General features: G+C 37.3%; 1 protein-coding gene across 1 annotated transcript; it reads right to left on the bottom strand.

Annotated features, from left to right (window-relative positions):
- Positions 1-1,937: 1,937 nt before the first annotated feature.
- Positions 1,938-2,618, bottom strand: LOC130050574 (RE1-silencing transcription factor-like). The gene has a single exon (XM_056150799.1). It carries the CDS (start codon positions 2,616-2,618, stop codon positions 1,938-1,940), a length of 681 nt encoding a protein of 226 aa, XP_056006774.1.
- Between the last annotated feature and the right edge of the window lie 17,985 nt (positions 2,619-20,603).

Below are 20,603 nucleotides of genomic sequence, written 5' to 3'. Positions count from 1 at the left end.
TAATAAATATCAGTCTCCTTGTAAAGCTGTTGCATAAAATGTTGTCTAATGATTCTATCGGTGTCTGTGTCATCAATGTGTTGTAAAAGTCAGTGGAAATTATACACACTGTTGCATCAGTATCTAATAAACCTGTTGTTATTATGCCATTGATCTTTTAAATTTGTATCGTGTTCTGTTCGCCAAGAAACCCTGGTATAGGCCTTTCCGAAAACGTGAGTTATCTCTCTTTGTATTCTAACATTTACTGTGAATATGACAACTTCCAGGTAGTAACACAACCAGACTGAGCAATATTTTAAAGCAATACAAGCTGTAACTGACGGAAAATTAATTAAAAAATAAAAGAACAAATAGTCAACATATATGTGATTGAATATTTATAACTTAATAGAATCAAAGTGAATCTGAAGCAATAGACCCGTCAAATCAGCAGAAAATATAGATTCATGAATCATTGTCAGTAATACTTGTCATTTCCATTAGTGGAACTCTTCAAATTAAAGGCGCGTAAAGTCGTGCTACCGGGACAACATACGTACACATTACTTAGGCATACGTAATATAAATTATGGTATCGAATACATATGATAACCGACTGCAAACCACGACACTGATTAAAATTCTAAAGGCAAAACGAATTGATTATTCTTACAAAAAAACAGACGAACTTATTAAACTATGTGAAGGAGTGCAGGTACTAAATCTGCCAAATCTGACCGATATAAAGCATCAGTCGCAAGAAGAACTGTGAAGGGAAAAACCAATTCATGCACATCCGACACAATAACTTTTCTTGTAATTAATGGGATTCATATGTTATTAAGATTATTCTGTCAGATTATGAAGACATTCTATTTTATACAATTTGGACAGGTTCATATGGCATGGACTTTGTAATCGTTAATGCCCCCCCCCCCCTCTCTCTCATTTTCAAATATTTTAGTATAAGTTATATACTTGCCAAACTGCATTTTTAAAGACGTTTATAACACTAATTAACACAACAAATGCGTTTCTAAACTGCATCTAAGCTATTTTGAAAATTACAAAATATTGATTGACTTAGTGTAACGTATTTACATTAACTTCTGGGATCGTACATGGTCAATTCCAGGGTTTGGGGTATTCAACAATAACTAATTTAAACTAATTGGTATGATTTTAGTGGACTGCCAAAATATACAAATATGTCCTAACCTTATCTAGGTAAATTATAATCAAACAGAGAATCACTATATCAATCAGAGGCAAGCAACGATAAACTGGTAGTGCTAACTAACAAAATGTAGATCTAGAGCCCAGTCGCCCTCGGATTACCCCATATACTGTAGGACGCCTTATTCAGGACGGACAGTATATGTGGTAGCCCTTCAACCACTACACTCACTGTAGGATGCCTTATTCAGGACGGACAATGAGTATAGCGGCCTGGACGACGGTCTGTTCAGCCAATGCGGACGACACCGAAGAAAACAAACTATGGCTAGCCTCTTTACTGGAGGTCAACCTCTTCGTGGCAGGCCAGACTTCTGATGGCCTTCCAAATTCACTCTCTAACTGTAAGAACAGGCGAGGAATTATACTTTATTTAATTTACAAACTTACACTGTTTTCTTCTTCTTTCCTCTGCTGAACGCTAGTAACAAATGACCCAGACGACTGCGGAGTCTCGGTATTTATACACAAATTAGATCACGTGATGGAAAGTGACTAATTGAGAACTCCGCATGGTCGTACCTCAAATATCCGGAATCATTACACTACCCATGCCTCCGATGACGTGCGTCCCGCATGTACAGCTTCGAAACTAAACAATTCTTTTATTTTAGACAAAGGTTTAATAAAAGATAGAACGAACAATTTACAAAGAATTCCTTTCTTCTTTTTTTTAACAACTATATATTCACTATCTACCGTTATACACAACCAAAAAGTCAGCAGAATTCTGTTTTCTCTTCAACTATTTCTTCAATGTCAATATCACCCTCACGGAACCTCTTGATCCGCTTAGACGAGATAGATTTCTGACAAGCCTCTGTCTGGATTCCAATGTCCACCATGGATAACTTTCTCTTACAACTTTCACATCTTGTGTCTTGTTTATTTTCCATTTCTGGATTACCAGTGGGAGGAAGAATCTTGACTTTAGGAACGAAAGGTCTGCTTGGTGCTGTCTGTTTCCGGATTACTCTTCCCTCCAACAAATGTTCATTAGTAGATGGTTCATCTTTCTTCTGTTGAGACTCATGCGACTCCCCTTCATTATCGCTACTGTCAGAGGAGACACAACCAATAATATCCCCATAATCTTGCTTCAGCCACTCTTCCTCTGGCTTTTCAGTTTCTTCCTCTACACTTTTACTACTGGTTGACTCTTTGCTCTTATCAGGTTTTCCATCCAGTTTGATGGGTTCCTCGATAAGGCCAGGGTGGCTTCTTCTTTCATGTCTCTTGACATTGATCTCCTTATTGCTGGAGTAGGTACAGTAAGTGCAGTTAAATGTTCTCATAGCACACTGCAGAACATGACTTTTATATTCTTCTCCTGACCTTGCCACAAACGTACACATAGGGCATCTACGACAATTCGCTGGAGTAACTTTCGTCTTCGCCATCTACAATAAGTGAACAAAACATACAATGTATATTACATGTTTAAACTATTTTCTATATACTGTAATCAAAGTATCATTACATGTCAGTCTCATAATCATGCATCCAGATAGGTGGTTTACGGGTTCTGCTTGGGCGACTAATGTTTGTGGGCCTAGTATCAGAATGGATATCATCATAGCTTGCATGATGATCAGAATCAGATCTATCTATAACATCAGGATCATCCATTATATCATCAGCTTGACCATGTGGGATGCCATCACTTTCGCCTGATAGAACTTGTATACGCTTTTTACGCATTCTATCAACATGAATGACTTGATCTGAACCTCGTGGACCACAATTTACCAGGTATGTCAAATCTGACATCTTATTCATAACCTTGTAGGGGCCCTGCCAAAAACTGGTTAATTTAGGTGATGTCCCAGGTTTTCTTCTTGGAAAATAAACATACACCTCCTCGCCAAGTTCAAACTTTTTCCACATCAATTTTCGATCATGATAATGTTTTTGTCTGGCCATTGACTGGTTCATCTTTTCCCTAACAAATGAATGGGCCTTTTCAAGACGTTCCTGTAACTCCCATACCCATTTATTGCTAGGTGTGTCCTTTATTTGAGGTGGCATCTCATACTGGAGATCCAAAGGAGTAGCAACCTCTCTTCCAAACATCATCATGTTTGGTGTCAATCCTGTAGTTTCATGCACTGAACTTCGGTAGGCCATCACAATGTAAGGTAAATGGACATCCCAGTCTGTATGGTGATCGTTTACAAATGCACTGAGCATTGTTGTGAGTGTTCTGTTAAAACGCTCTACCATCCCGTCAGACTGGGGATGGTAAGGGGTAGTGTGAGTTTTCTGGATGTCTAGTAATTTACACATTTCTTTGAAGAGACTACTTTCATACTGTGGTCCTTGGTCAGAATGTACTACAGCAGGTACTCCAAACCTTGCTATAACCTCCTCAACAATCTTTGCTGCGACTGTTGCCGCTTCCATATTAGGTATTGCAAAACATTCAGTCCATTTTGTGAAGTAATCTGCAACCACCAAGATATATCGATTACCACTGGTGGTCATAGGTAGCTCTCCAAGAAGGTCAGTGGCAATCCTTTCAAATGGATAGCCAGAATACACCAACTTCATTGGGGCCTTGTTGGCTGGGGTCGGTGCTTTCCGCCTAGTACACACTTCACAACCAGCAATGTAGGAATGTACATCTCTTTGCAGACCAGGCCAATAATAAGACTGACGAATTCGAGCAAGTGTTTTGTGAATACCAAGATGGCCTGCAGACCTACAATCATGATAGTGCTTTAGCACAGTTCTTCTTTCACTACTGGGTACAATGGCTTGTAGTATGCCCTGCTTTGTCACTAAATCTGTCCATTTCCTGTATAGGACTTCTTCCTTAACAACAAGCTGGACCCACTGGGCGTAAAGAGATTTCACTGTGACCGATTCTGATGATACAACTTCTTTATTTGGCCTACTTTTGGTTGCTATCCAAGTTTTTACTTTTGATATGTCTTTGTCATCATTCTGTAAGCATTTCAAGGGCTTTTGCTGGAACAATTGGTCATCTACTTTAGCACTGCAGATACTCATATGGTCAACAACAAAATGGTCCACTTTACACTGTCTACAAGGTGAGCGACTAAGGCCGTCCGCATTGCCATGCAGTCTTCCTGGTCGATCTTCAATTGTAAAGTCAAACGTAGACAGAACATCCATCCATCGAGCAAGTTGTCCCTCAGGATCTTTAAAGTTCATCAGCCATCTCAACGAACTATGATCTGTTCGTAATGTAAATTGACGGCCATACAGATAATGCCGAAAGTATTTTACAAAATGAACTGCAGCCAATAATTCCTTCCTAGTTACACAATACTTTCTTTCTGATTTTGTTAGACTCCTGCTTGCAAAAGCAATAGGCCGCTCTACACCGTCTTGCATCTGTGACAACACTGCGCCAATAGCAAAACTGCTGGCATCAGTGTCTAAGATAAACCTCTCATTGAAATCTGGATGGGCCAGTACTGGTGAGGTTGACAATTGTTTACGAAGTAAATCAAATGCTTCTTGGCATTTGACACTCCAAATAAAATGTGCTCCTTTCTTTGTTAGATCATGCAGTGGCTTGGCGATTAATGCAAAGTTTGCCACAAAGCGCCTGTAGTAGCTACAGAATCCTAGGAATGATCTGAGCTCTGTTATATTAGAAGGTACTTCCCATTTCTGTACAGCTTTTATTTTATCTGGACTTGTTGATATCCCCTTTTGGGACACAATGTGCCCCAAGTATTCTACTTCTGTAGAAAACAATGTACATTTTCTGGCTTTTAACTTAAGCCCAGCGGCTACTAAACGGTCAAACACTAGGGTAAGATTTTTAATCATATCATCTACAGTTTCCCCAACTACAATGATATCATCAAGGTATACAAGGCAAATTTGCCATTGCAGACCTCTCAGGACCGTTTCCATTAATCGCTCAAAAGTCGCTGGGGCATTGCAAAGTCCAAACGGCATGACTTTAAAGTTGTAAAGGCCCTTTCTGGTTGCAAATGCTGTCTTTTCTCTGTCATGGGAGGCTACTTCCACTTGCCAATACCCAGAATTTAGATCTAATGTTGAAAAATATTTCTTTCCTGATAGCTGATCAAGGGAATCGTCGATTCTTGGTAGTGGATATGCATCTTTAATGGTTACATTATTCAACTTCCTGTAGTCGATGCAAAACCTTGTGGTCCCATCCTTCTTTTTTACTAACACTACTGGGGATGACCATGGACTTGTACATTCCTCTATGATTTCCCTTTCAAGCATATCATCAACATGAAGGTCTGTCTCCACTTGCATATGAATGGGCATGCGCCTTGGAGGCTGTTTAATTGGTGTGGCTGTTCCAGTGTTAATGGTATGCTGAGTAACTTTAGTTTGGCCTAAATCAGCATCTGAGGCAGCAAACAGGTGGGAATACTTCAATAACATATTTTTAACAGCATTGGCATTGTCTGCAGTCAGTCTTGCTACTGATCTTGCATACAAATCTTTGAGATGGTCTGGCAATTTTCTGTTATTCTTCTGTAATAAGTCTGTCTTATCATAGATATTCTCAACGGCCGACAAAGTAGCTACAAATGTTCCCTTATAAAAAGTTTGTGACTCTGCAGATGGATTCATTAGTCTTACAGGAGCTATTTTGTTGCCTTCTATTAACGTTCTGGCCACTAGTCCTCTATCAGATTCTAAAAAGCGGTCAGATGGTTCCACGATACCAAGGAGTGGAACCTTTTCGAAGACAGGCGGTATAACATTGCCCATTGTTATAATTTCACTGTAAGGTGGGACACTTACATTCTCAGATAAGGTGATCCTACAACAGCCTATCTTCCCCTGAAGAGCAAGTTTTACTTGCTTGCCTTTAATAACCATAGAGGAGTTTGGTAAATCAATTAAGCACTCATTTTTGGTCATAAAATCAAGACCGAGTATTCCATCAACACCAGTGTCTGCTACCGCAAATGTTTGGCCAAATGTTAAGCCTGCTATTGTAAAGGAAATTAAAAGAGATCCCTCTACTTTCATGGCAGTACTATCCACCATTAGGATGGGTTTGCTAACTTCAGCAAGTGTTGGGTGTGGATCATTAAGAACAGAATGTAGTATATCTGGTGAAATGATACTGAGAGTTGCACCAGTATCTACAAGTAGTTTAACCCTATAACCATTAATGATTGTATCAACAAATATTCCTGCTTCGCCAGCCTTTCTACTAATGCCTGTCCTATTTGCTGTGTTATCCTTTTCCTTATCATCATTCCGATGTTCATGTTTTACAGCTGCGGGCTTTTGTATTGAGTTGGTATTTGGCTTGCCTTGTATTGCATTCTGATACTTGAAACAGTTCTTCTTAACATGACCTTTCCTTTTGCAGTAATGGCAGGTCACACCTGCAGAGGGGAGCTTTGTTTCTCTATTCCCATCTTCATAGATTGCATCTCCTTTTTGATATCCTGGACTGCTTTCAGGAGAGAAGCAATAGTATCTCCTTGGTCCTCCTTTTCCCCTGGTTTCACCTCCCTCAGATAACCTTTGCTCTCAGTAAAACGTCGTTCAGCTGCATTGAATGCATCTAATTCAACGGCATGTCTAATTGCATCATTCAAGTCAACTGGCCGGGCTTGTTTAATGCGCAATCGCATGTCACTTTCCCTCAGAGCATCAATGAACTGTTCTTTCGCTAGAGTTTCTCTCACTTCAACAGGGGCGGTTGGGTAGGCCAAGTTTGCAAGTCGACGCATATCCTGCCCAAGCTCTGGTAATGACTCTGTAGCCTTTTGCCTCCTTTCCCTTAACTGAGCTCTGTATAATTCTGTTTGGTTTGAGGGCAAAAATCTCTCCTCTAGAGCCTTACTTAGAATTCTGTAGTTACATCTGTCTACTGCTGGCAGATTTCCAAGAACACTCTGTGCTTGACCTCGCAATGCAACGGCCAAATACATCCCCTTCTCTGACAGAGCCCATTTATTCAATTCTGCACATATATCAAAGTGAGATTTAAAATCGGCCCATGACGAACTTCCGTCAAATTTATCTGGTTTCACTATGGTGATCTTGGGTTTGTCCTTCTGTGCAGTATTCTCAGGGCGGCGAGTTGTAATGTTAGTCTTATTCATCACTGGAAAATCATGCCTGGATGTATTCGCATGGTATGGTGTGCTCGTAATAGAAAATCTATCTGGCTCGCCATCATCTGCCCTACTTAAATCAGTAAGATTGTCAGGCCTAGTACATGTATTAGGTAGGATGGTCATCCTAACAGTTTTAGGTCTTGCGCCCTCTCGTATGTAACCTTGATCATCTATGGTAGTCCGCCTACTTTCAGGTAATCCCGAATCTCTGGCGGCTGGCCTTGTCCGACTTTTATTTATACTAGCCTGAAGCCTACTTAGCTCCTGTTCTAAGGCAGTCATCTCAGCATTCACATCGCTCTCAGACATATCAGTAATTCACAAAATTAAACAAACTCGACTAAAATAAACCAAAAACAAATGTAAACTTTAATGATAGAATTTTACCCCAAATCCCGACGCTGCCACCAAATTCTGTAACGTATTTACATTAACTTCTGGGATCGTACCTGGTCAATTCCAGGGTTTGGGGTATTCAACAATAACTAATTTAAACTAATTGGTATGATTTTAGTGGACTGCCAAAATATACAAATATGTCCTAACCTTATCTAGGTAAATTATAATCAAACAGAGAATCACTATATCAATCAGAGGCAAGCAACGATAAACTGGTAGTGCTAACTAACAAAATGTAGATCTAGAGCCCAGTCGCCCTCGGATTACCCCATATACTGTAGGACGCCTTATTTAGGACGGACAGTATATGTGGTAGCCCTTCAACCACTACACTCACTGTAGGATGCCTTATTCAGGACGGACAATGAGTATAGCGGCCTGGACGACGGTCTGTTCAGCCAATGCGGACGACACCGAAGAAAACAAACTATGGCTAGCCTCTTTACTGGAGGTCAACCTCTTCGTGGCAGGCCAGACTTCTGATGGCCTTCCAAATTCACTCTCTAACTGTAAGAACAGGCGAGGAATTATACTTTATTTAATTTACAAACTTACACTGTTTTCTTCTTCTTTCCTCTGCTGAACGCTAGCAACAAATGACCCAGACGACTGCGGAGTCTCGGTATTTATACACAAATTAGATCACGTGATGGAAAGTGACTAATTGAGAACTCCGCATGGTCGTACCTCAAATATCCGGAATCATTACATTAGGACAGAGAACATCGTTGTTTGGAATTTTTATAATAGGTGTAGTGGAGTTTAAAAAAACCCATGTAACATCCTTGATAAACTAGTGTTAGTATATTTTTAAAATACAGTTTGACCAATGGCTATTTTATTTAAAAGTTCACCATGTACTTTAACTTAAAAGGGGGGGGGGTTGCTATGAACGTTTCGTTTATGTCCCAGTAATCTCGCTCTTGCTCGCGAGACTTGTGCATTTTTTTTCCAGTGACGCACAAGAGTCATCAAAGCGCAATAACTCTAATGTGATGGTAATGAGAAGTATTCCTGCTTATAACTTCCGATGTGCATTGACCTTGGAGGTCACCAGTCGGAAAAAGCGAAAGAGAGGCACTGAGCATGTGTTAGATTTGTAAACAGTTTAACGTGCCAATTTTATAGAAAATTCACGATCAAAATTTCATTTGAGTGGCACATTTGCGTAATTATTACCTTTTTACACTTGCATAGTATTTCTAGTCATTCATGAAACAACGTAATATTTAAAAACAAACGACACATGTAGTTACTCGCGCCAGTTTCCGTCTTTGTATATGGCCTCGATCTCAGCAATCCGAGTATGTTCGGCAATCATCGTTCCCATGTCCGTGTATACGACACAATGGCGGTTTATACGAAACGCTCATTGTAGGTGTGCTCTCAAACAATATTTCCTTGTTTATTTTGCAGAATTTTTCTTCAGATCTTGGGGATTATATTAATTAAACCGGTAGGTGTTATGTGGTGAATAATTGGATAGTTGAAAAAATACCGTTAGTTACAGCTTGTATTGCTTTAAGTGTTATGTTGAGTATTGATGCTGAAATCGAAATCAGTTGAAATCATTTCTACGAGAGGGTAAGGAAATGTTAATGGAAACAACACAGATCGAGTTAGGGGTGTGATTTTACGTGAGAGGGGTAAAAAATAATAATTAAAAATCGAATTGGTAATCGAACATTCACTTGTTTACAAATGTCTCCAATAACGACTGTCATAATAACAGAGCTGCTGATTCTCAAAAGATGATGGCAACTCATCAGCTCAAAGCTCGGGTTTTTACGAGGACCGACACGTGTATGGATCTTGCATATCATGGTACAATGTACCCACCCCCAAAATATGTAAATTAGGAAATCAACGCTCTCACTGTTTTATCTGAGGCTAAAGTTATTCAATCACTACCAGTCGACTCCTTCAAATGTTTGATTAACTCTCTCCAAAGTAACTGGACGTGTCCACTTTGTGTAAATCATTTGTATATGTGCATCACTCAGCCGGGATTGTTTATCTCAACTGATTTATATAAAATGCAGTAAAATAGGCAATTAAATCACATCATTTTTCATTTGTTAAATATTACTTGATTGATATAAATTAATTTTCATAGGTGTGGTCCGGGGCGTAGGGACGTTCCACTCTCAGATGTACTCTTGGGGGGTGGGGGGGGGGTGGGGGGGGTAAATTTGTACCCCATTAGAATGTTTTTGACGTCTCTGTACCTTCCCTCTTTTATTCGTTTTTAGTCCCCTTGAGGTGTGCGATTCTGTAGACACATCATATCATAAAAGAAATTGCAATGATAGTTGTAGAGAGGTAACACCCCCCTTTTCGCCACATATTTACAAAATAATGTGAGTAAACCTCAAATATTTTACCCAAAATGGCTGCATTTAGTCTACAGGTACACACTCTTGCCGACGTATTTAAGTTGAAACTGAAATGTTTTTAGTACTTAGTTGGAAATCTGGCATTGTCCTCTCATTTATAAATAAAGGCTGGATTAAACTTAACTCGCCAGGCAGAGGAGGTTGACATTTATAGAATCCAGAAGTGTCAGTCCAACATAAGACGCACAATATCTTTTATTTTTTTAATTTTATTTTTATCGCTGAATACACTACATTGATATTTTATTACAAATCTCACTTGTTAAAACACGGAATTCTGATTTAAGGTCCAGAGTAAATATTCTGAGGAGATTTATGCAATATGATATATACTAATATAGTTCAGTCATAAAACACGTTAAATCATGAAGGGAGGGTAGTTAGAATAATCTAACTGTCTCGCGAGAGGCCATCCGTAGGAAATGATGACTTTAACGATAGAACATTCTAGGGGTTTGTCCTACTTGACAACAATAATTTTCTATCACTTTTACATACAAAGGTTATTTTCACGTGTATGAAGGAAAGCTATGCATTGTGATTTTATTAACGTTAACTTATTTGTTGGCGTGATTGCTGTAAAATTATACAGCAATATCTTTGCTGCCTTCTGCACTGTTGATAATGACGCTTTTCGAATATACTACCCGGAAGTCTTAAACTACATTACGCACGCGCACTACATTCCGGATCAAGGAAAGATAAATCATGTTTTCGGATTGGCTTATATTTCCATTTATATTTCTGAGGCTTTGACTTGTACTGTGCTGGCCTAGGGTCTGCCTCTCGAAACTGGCCCTTTGGAGTTTAACGGTCGTGTGTATTGTATCCGCCTCTTTGACCTCTGTATGACCATTGATCTCTGTGCTGGTCAAAGGTCATATTGGTATATGATTGATGGTCTTGTGCTGTGAAGTTCTGTTTATAAGTTCTCTTAAAGTTTTCCTTTCAATATATTTCCTCCGGTCTGCTGTAATGTTAACTTAGCATTCCTCTGACATCTTCAAAGCCAGATTTAGATTCTTCATCATGCGTTGCACTCATGACCACTTGTCCTGTACCAGTTGAGTCCTTTTTTCCTCTATTAGCGCCTTTCTTCCGCCTACATGTATCTTGGTCTTGCTCAATAGATCGCAGTTCTAACCTAATTTCATAAAATGTTAAATGTTTGTCAAAGATATATCCTGAAAAATCTTTCAGACTTGGTAGAGTCCTTCCCAGAATGCATGTCGAAGCATTTCGTCCATGTAGGATTTGTCTACTTCACTACGAATAACTTCTTTGTTGATTAAATGTTCTAATTTTCATTGTCTTCCTGCTCTGTACTGTGAAATTGTCCAAGAATCTTCTGTTCATTGTCCATAGTGTCATAAACAGACTTCATGTTTTTGCAATATTGTGTCTATAGATACTGACGATCCCTGTCTCATTAATAATTTTGCTACTTCACCTTTAAAGGATCTTCGTATAGCTTGGAGAATCTGATCATCTTTGTAAACTTGTTCAGAAACGAGATATAGTTCATAAATCGTAATGTTGAAATCCTGGAAAATGCACTATATTGTTTGGTTTTCATTGATGTAACGAGTCCTGTATTTTCTAGTTTGATGTCCTTTACAACTATAGATGAATTGAAACCAGATCGGGAAATCCTCTGATGTGTCAGCCTTTGTTTTGAGTTTCAAAGATTTGATGGCGGCTATGAGGTTTTTCGCCTCATCGAAAATGCCTTCTGCCATTATCGAAACGGTTATTCTCGAATTTCACAACTGATTCACTAATACATAACAGATTTCAATCGCTGATATCCGTAATCCGTTGAAAATATTTCACTAAGTCATGATATTTTTCACTGATATTCACTTTTCGCAATATACATGTAAGACAAGTTCATATCATACAAAGATTGTATTGCATGATAGAGAAAAATGAATGATATCTGTAAATTATACTTATTAGTTACTAATCAATAAAATTGATTTGTTTGAGATAAGACAATTAAAAATAATCTCCAAAAATTTTCAATAAAGATATTACCAAATAGAGAAATGCGTTTAAAAATGAAATGTACAATATACTTGGGGAAAAAATAAACAAACTTTAACAATCCAATTTAGAAAAATAATAGATTTTCAGAAAATAATAAAACGCAACCAATTGCTCATGATGAAATTATAAAATGTATAAGTGCTCTGAAAAACAAGAAGTCAATTGGTCATGACAAAATTGATATTTAATACATTAAATCTACTGTAAATATTATGTCAAGTTTTTATGCAATTTTATTTCACAAGGTTTTCGACTCAGGAATTATACCTTCTTTCTGGACATTTGGTACACATAATATTATCCCACTGCACAAAAAGGGACAACACTGATACAAAAATATAGACCTATTACTGCTTGGGTAAACTGTTCATTTTAAACGAAAGAATAAATCAGTATGCAAATACATGTACAATCAAACAAATTTTAGAAAATCAAGCTGGTTTCAGAAAAACTACTCTACCATGGACCATATATTTACCTTGTTTGCATTAAAATTTCAAAATATCACGGGGAAAAAGTTATATTATGTTCTAATTGATTTTGGAAAGCTTTTGACTCAGTTTGGCGCTTGGGACTTTGGAACAAAGTATTATTGAATAACATAGATGGTAAGTGTTCAAATGTCATTACACAGTTGCACGAAAGGTGAAGATAACGAACAGAGATTAAATGGTTATTGTAAATAGATAAAATGTCGATATATCTAAATGCCGAGTTGAAGATATTTTTTCTTCTGATGTAGAAGCTTTTGAATACTCTGCTTCATAAGAATATAAAAGTAGGTCAGCTAACAAAGGAACACAATTCGTGCCCATGAGAATTCCAACAGACTGTTGGAAGAGCTGATCGCTAAAAACTATGAAGATATTGTCAATTAAGAACTGCTCATGAAAGGTGAAGATAACGAACAGTGATCAATCTCACAACTATAAGCAACACAAAATAGTGAGTTGGGCAAACACAGACCCCTGGATGTACCAGAGGTGGGATGAGTTGCCTAGAAGGAGTAAGCATCTCCTGTCGACCGGTCACACCCGGCGTGATTCCTACATCTTGATCAGGTAAATGGAGTTATCTGTAATCAAAGTCAGTGTGCCAAGAACGGCCTAACAATCGGTATGAAAGAAGTCAGACAGCATTTCACCCAATGATAGGTTGTATTGACAATCTAGATCGTCATAAAGACCATAGAATTTGCGAAATGCTGATTTTAAACGAGACTGTTGGAACCCCTGCACCATCATATCTAACAGTAATCATGTCTCAAACAGTTTTTATTCGTTGCTTGCACTATAGAAGAAAATTTTGCATTATGCATAAATGATCTTGAAGACTCTTTTACTCCAATAATGTAAAAGGATTATCATATGTTTCAACAAAAGTGGAAAAGGAGTGTGATCTGTATCTCAAATTGTTATTATACGCTGATGATACAATTCCTTTATCAGAAACACCTGGAGATCCACAATATCAGCTTAATGTTTTTAATGATTATGGCACATGCTGGCAGCTTAAAGTATAACTGATAAAAGGAAGGTTGTAATTTTTTTTCGAAAAGGTAATGCAAGAATGGAAACGCCATTAACATTAGATTATAAAGCATTGGAAATTGTTAATACTTTTAAACATTTAGGTGTATTAATATATAAAACTGGCTTATCTACTACAAATATCAAAGAATTGATTCAAAAACCTTCAAGAAGTATGTGTGATGTTATTGAAAAACGTAGAAAACACAACCTTACTGGAAATTGTAATGTTTGATGAAATAGTGAAACCTGTTCTTTTGTATGCATGTGAAATATGGGTTTACAATCAATCATCATTAGTCAAAGGGACTGGTTCACGAGTTTTGAAATATTCTTCATTTTTGATGTTACACATTATAAATCATTTATCGTTAACAGCCAGAATATTGACCTTCTGAATGCAAGAATAAAAGCAATATTTTAGCCTTAACTCTGTGTTATGTAAACAAAGATTCGAGTCTTTTTACCAGTGAAATGTTAATCTTGTAAAATAAAGCATCTTAATTTTGCATGATACACCTTACCCCAAGAATGCTTGAAATGTGAAAGATGTAAGTAACGTAGATCGATATCCGTTTCTTTTGAAAATTTCGTAAACAATAACATGTTTACAAAACAAATAACAAACTCACTGAAATGAGTTTCTGCGATAATGTATAACCTTAATTTCTATGTGAAATCTTTAAAACACATTAAAGAGTAGATTTTGATCATTAAAAGTCAAAAAGAAAATTTTGAGGAAAATTGTGATTTAGTCCCTTTAAATAGGTACATGTACATTTAAAATTTTGTAAACATACTTTACATTTTGTACATTAAACCCAATTTCATCGTTAATGGTGAACCAGGTAGATACCCTATTTCGATTAATATCAAGATAAGGATGGTTAGTTTCTGGTGTAAATTAGCTGCAACACCAGGTAATAAATTATCATCAAATATGTTTGGTGTTTTAAGAAACTGTAATAACCCATGGTGCTATTTTATAAAATGTGAATGACTATGGCCTTATTGTGGGTGTGACTGATCGACAGGGGATGCTACTCCTCCTAGGTACCTGATCAAATCTCTGGTGTGTCCAGATGTTCGTGTTTGTCCAATTCTTTATTTGAATTCCCTATAGGAGATCGATCACTGTTCGTTATCTTCACCTTTCATCTGGCAAACTAGGAATCCAGTGAATGTATCCTGGATGAAGAAAATAGTTGTTAACACATTGTGTTTAAACAGTCGTGGTACAGCGACATGTTTAATCCTCCAATAGCCTCAATTACATTATGTTTAAAAAAAAATTGTCAAGAAAATTACCGGGTACTTACTATCCTTGAAAGTATTTGAAACATTTTTGTAGTTTCAAAACTTGTAATGATAAGCTATTTATTGAAGTTGAGAGATGGTATAATGACCAAGAGCAAATAGAACATTGGGTCAAATGCTTTCTGATTTGTTTCATACCCATTGTTAGACCGTTCTTGGCACACTGATTTTGACTACGGATAACTCCGTTTACCTGATCAAGATATAAAGCTCACGGCGGGTGTGACCGGTCGACAGTGGATGCGTACACCTCTGGTGTGTCCAGGGGTCCGTGTTTGCCCAACTCTCTTTTTGGTTATAAAAATATCTATGAAGATTGAAAACATTATTTGCTAATATTTTTTTAAACCTACGGATAATATCTTTAAAAACACCCACGTCAATTAGAAAAAAAGATATATTGGAGAACTATATTTTAAAAAATGAAATGTAATGGAAAAAAATCAGAAATATTTCGATTTTTCAAACTTGAACAAAGCCCGGTCGGAATTATTAAAAAGTAGTCATAGAGAAAATTGTAATCAGAAAACTACGTTCCCTTAATGTAAAATGGTTTTACAAATTTATTGAATTTTCAAAATGAAACTAATTTCTTGATGAGCAGTGCATATAATTGGCAACAATATGATTATTTTTGTAATTTCTATCAACTTTGATCGGGATCGGTACTTTTTTCTCTCGTTTGAATACAGCTATTATATCTTAAATTTGGTCATTTCGCTTCAATTTCTTTTTATAATATATTTCTTCTATATATATATTTCTTCTCTAACTGACATGTTGTTTGAATATTTTATCGGTAGATTTAAAGATATTAACAAACGTTTTCAATTTTCATAAACATTTTTTTACTAAAAACTTAGAATGTTTATATCTGAATCTTTCAGGCATGTTTTATTAGATATTCATATCTTGCACAAAATCACAGCGAAATTTGAAATCTCTTATTTGCAAACAAAACAAATACCAGGCTGGACTTTCCTTCTCAGCATCTTCTTTGGGCGGCTCTTTCACCATCTTCAAGGATTGCATACTCCAGAAGTTGGCAGCTCTTCCTTCAATGGAAAATGTCTGGCACTTCACTACCAGTGTCTGAGATGGATTTGTGCAATTTCATTGGATACCAATTCTCACAGAATTATGCCCCATCCTAAGTTTCATCACACGTATCAGCAATAGGTTACCTGTACAAGATCTGCAGCTAACCAGATCCCACAGAAAAATTCCTTCCCATAAAAATCCTAAAAGGATGTCATACACTAACACCACAACAGGATGATAGACTTCCAATTGCAACGGACATCCTTCGTCAAATCAGTCATGTCACCAACATTATTGAACCTATTTTGGGAAATAGGTTACTACTCAAAGCTTGCTATGTTTTGGCTTTTCAAGCGTTTTTAAGAATGGGTGAATTAGTTACTCGTTCTGCTAATGCTAGAAAGGTTTTACAGCGTTCTGATGTAATTTTCAAATTCTCTAATGGTGTTTCTCTGGGGTTACCATTATAATGAAACACTACAAACGCAACATTGAACAAAAACCAATTACGTTACATCTTTCCACTTGTACGTCCGTTTCATTTTGACCAGTGAGGGCTTTGTATGATTACACTGCTCACTTTGCTCACACCTCAGAGCCACTCTTTCAATTTATGAGTGGGGAACCTGTCTCACATCGATATATCAGCCAGCAGCTAAACAAAATAGTTTCATTCAGAGGCCTCAACCCAAAATTATACAAAGAACACAGTTTTCGCATCGGTGCCGCAACTCATGCAGCATCTCTGGGATTCTCTGAAAACTACATTCAGAAGCTGGGAAGATGGCGCTCAAATGCAGTCCACAGATACATCCGCATCTCTTCATTTGAAATATAATCTGTAAAATTTATCTCCATCCACATCTGAGTTCAGCAGTTGGCTACTCCTTTAGTGGATGGCTCCCCCCCCACGACCCATTTCTGAGTCCAGCATTTGGTTGCTCACAATACTTTATCAGAGTCCAGCATCTGGCTGCCTATCTTCATTTAACCTCCTTCTTTCCTTACTTGTTTGAAAAGTTAGCTACCTGTACCATCAACACCCATGCATATTTGACTGCTCATATAGTTTACTATTTTTCGAGCAAAAGGTTACCTTTTAGGAAATCCTGAAATCAAGTCCATAACAGTCATGGTCAGCAGTTGGCTGCATGCCTCAGCATTCGGGCTTTAATAATACCAGTATATAAATATAATAAATATCCCTCACAAATATTTAGCTTTCCCTTGCTGGCTAACCACTTTGAATAGTTTACATGTTACTTCAGTATGTGTGTTATATGAAAAACTGTGTTTCCTAAGTCATTGAAACTGCTCACATATGCAAAATATTTCATGTCCCAATATGTGTATACATTCAAGGACAATGTAGGATCTCGGTACAAATTTACTTTTATTTTGTTTGTTTTTGTTTTCTTTTTTATTTCATTGGTTGGCGTCAATCCCTCACTGTGTGAGGGCTTGTGGCACAATTTTTTGGACACCTCCAAGGTCACTATGTATTCATTTATGTATATATTGTATGCATGTTCCATGTACTCTATAACTTGTATTTCTACTTTCACTACATGTAATTTTCTAGTCAGTCTCAAAGGGAGATCACACTTTACCTGACACCTATGTACATGTTTCAGCAGGTATTGTTTATTCAGGTTATCCCCTTGATGGTTTGTTTTACATTTTACTTAACAATTTCCTTATGTCATTCAATAAATGACATATTCGACAAAACTGCATTACAGTGTTGGGTTATTTTTCACTGCTTGGACGGATTCTTCTCATAGGAGGCATAAAACAATATTATCATCAGATAATTCAATTTATCCCTCTATAAGAAATTTGTAAATTTTTACACCGTCGGATAGTAACGGATTATTGAGCCAATCAAATTGTTTGTTTATATAGCTTCCTTTTTCCAAACTTTCTGAAGCCTGTTTTTGTGCTGTGAAAATCAAACCCACCACCCACCCTTTGTCAATTCTGTTTCTTTTATATAGAGTTGCGTATTGTTACTTTCAAGGTTTGTAGGTTTGATTTTGTATCTATTTGCAATCTACTAGTGGTATCTTGCAAGGCGCATTTTTTTTGGAGGCCTCCAAGGATTAATTCATTTATGTATACATGTATATATACGCTGTTTTGGCTATATTTAGCTCCAAAACTTCATAGTTATTTTGGATTTCAAACATTTCGGTTGAGCATCACTGAAGAGACATTATTTGTCGAAATGCGTATCTGGTGCATCAAAATTGGTACCTATAAGTTTTACATTATGACCCCTGGGTCGAGGCCTCTGCTGGTGGACTGTTAGTCCCCGAGGGTCTCTACAGCCCAGTAGCTAAGTACTTCGTTACTAGCTTGAAAATACGGATGTATATTTAATTGCTGTTATAAAATTTAGAAATTCATTTCAAAATTAAGGATGATCTCTCTCATGCATAGCTCTTATCCTTGGACGAATTTGGCTCCACTTTTTTGGCACGCTGTTTTTGGCTATATTTAGCTCCAAAACTTCATAGTTATTTCGGATTTCAAACATTTCGGTTGAGCATCACTGAAGAGACATTATTTGTCGAAATGCGCATCTGGTGCATCAAAATTGGTACCGTATAAGTTTTACATTGTATGCATGTTCCATGCAGTCTATAACCTGTATTTGTACTTTCACTACATGTAATTTTCTAGTCAGTCTCAAAGGGGGATCACAATTTACCTGACACCTATGTACATGTTTCAGCAGGTATTGTTTATTCAGGTGATCCCCCTTAATGGTTTGTTATACATTTTACTTAACAATTTACCTTATGTCATTCAATAAATGACATATTCGACGAAACTGCATATTTTTCACTGTTTGGACGGATTCTTCTCATAGGAGACATAAAACATCTTTTTTATCATTCCTGGGAAAAGCAAAAAAAAATTCATATAAAATGATTGCATTACTATTTCGATTATGAAATCATATTTCATAAGAAACGTTTTAACGATGGCTCATCAAATAAAATTTTAGTGTAATTGGCTACCTTAACTGTTGAACAACTTTTAACACACAAAAAAGGTTAAATTTAAGAAATATATTATTGAGAGAAATAGTTCTACTGGTTAGCTCATTGTCAGACATTGTACTTAATTGTTTTTCTCACGCATTTAGGTATCTAACTATATTACGTGTAATTTATCTCTGCACTGTACATTCCGTTAGTTTATGTGAATAAACCACTGTCATTGTCATTGGAAAGATGTTCTTTCTCGTAACTTTGGCAGAAATAAAAGCCATTTTATTTGGATACCACGAAAATTTAAAAATGTTTTACAATTCCCTGTAATGGTCATGATTTTAAAGAATTGTTTTTTTTTTTTTTTTTTTACGTCTAGTCGAGAATTTTTCACTCATATTGAGACGTCATCGGCGGTAGGTGAAATACCGCTAATTTAGATCTATGTTCAGCGCTTACGGCTCTCTCGTCTTAAAGCAAAATGGTATTGTCCAGGAATGAAAAAAGACGTGAGGAGGTATGTCAATGGATATGATAAATGTGCTAGACGCAAAGAGTCATTTAATAGCAAACGAGCGCCAATGCAGATGGTACAAAGCGGATTCCCTATGGATAGAATTGCAGCCGATATCATGGGTGAATTGCCAGTCTCTAACTCTGGAAATCGCTACATATTAGTGGTTTCGGACTATTTTACGCGTTGGACAGAGTGTTTTCCTATGTCTAATATTGAGGCGCAGACCGTGGCCAAACTGATTGTCGAAGAAGTTGTCACACGATTTGGCGTACCACATACCATACACTCAGATCAGGGTCGACAGTTTGAGAGTTCTTTATTTCAAGAAATGTGTAGATTATTACAGATTGAAAAAACGCATACGACGCCATACCATCCTCAATCAGATGGGATGGTAGAGCGTTTTAACAGAACCCTGGAAAGTATGTTAAGTGCCTTTGTGAATGAGAATCATACAGACTGGGATGAATACCGACCATACTTGATGATGGCGTATAGGTCTGCAGAACACGAAACAACTGGATACACGCCTAACAAGTTGATGTTTGGTAGAGAAGCGACAACTCCGTTAGACATCATGTACAAAATACCGGACTCGATAAAGACCATTCCTCAGAACAGATGGGCTTGGATGTTACAAGAACGTCTCGAAGAAACACATGGTTTTGTTCGTGAAAACACGAAGCAATCGATGTTACGCCAGAAACGCTATCATGATAAAAAGTTGCAGTGGCAGTCATTTAAACCGGGTGATATGGTTTACGTGTATTTTCCTAGGAGAAAACCCGGAAACTCTCCTAACCTTACCAGTTTTTGGCAAGGGCCATTTAGAGTACGTGACAAGTGTACTGATTTTACGTATAACGTACTTTGTGGTACAAGAGGTTCGGGTCAGGTTATACATGTAGATAGAATGCGTTTATGGCGTCCTCAACGTCTGTTGAACGAAGAGGAGGTGTCGAATGAAACAGACAGCCATGAGCTCGAAAATGAAAAGTCTTATCCAAGTGTGCATGATGGAATCGAGATAGATGAAG

This window comes from Ostrea edulis, chromosome 9 (genome assembly GCF_947568905.1).
Source record: "Ostrea edulis chromosome 9, xbOstEdul1.1, whole genome shotgun sequence".
Lineage (NCBI taxonomy): Eukaryota > Metazoa > Mollusca > Bivalvia > Ostreida > Ostreidae > Ostrea > Ostrea edulis.
Note: the sequence above shows the minus strand (reverse complement) of the source record. Positions and strands in the feature narration are given on the sequence as shown.

What these genes read in the sequence shown, in the direction of transcription:
- LOC130050574 (XM_056150799.1), bottom strand. Translation starts at nt 2,618, where the DNA reads ATGGCGAAGACGAAAGTTACTCCAGCGAATTGTCGTAGATGCCCTATG.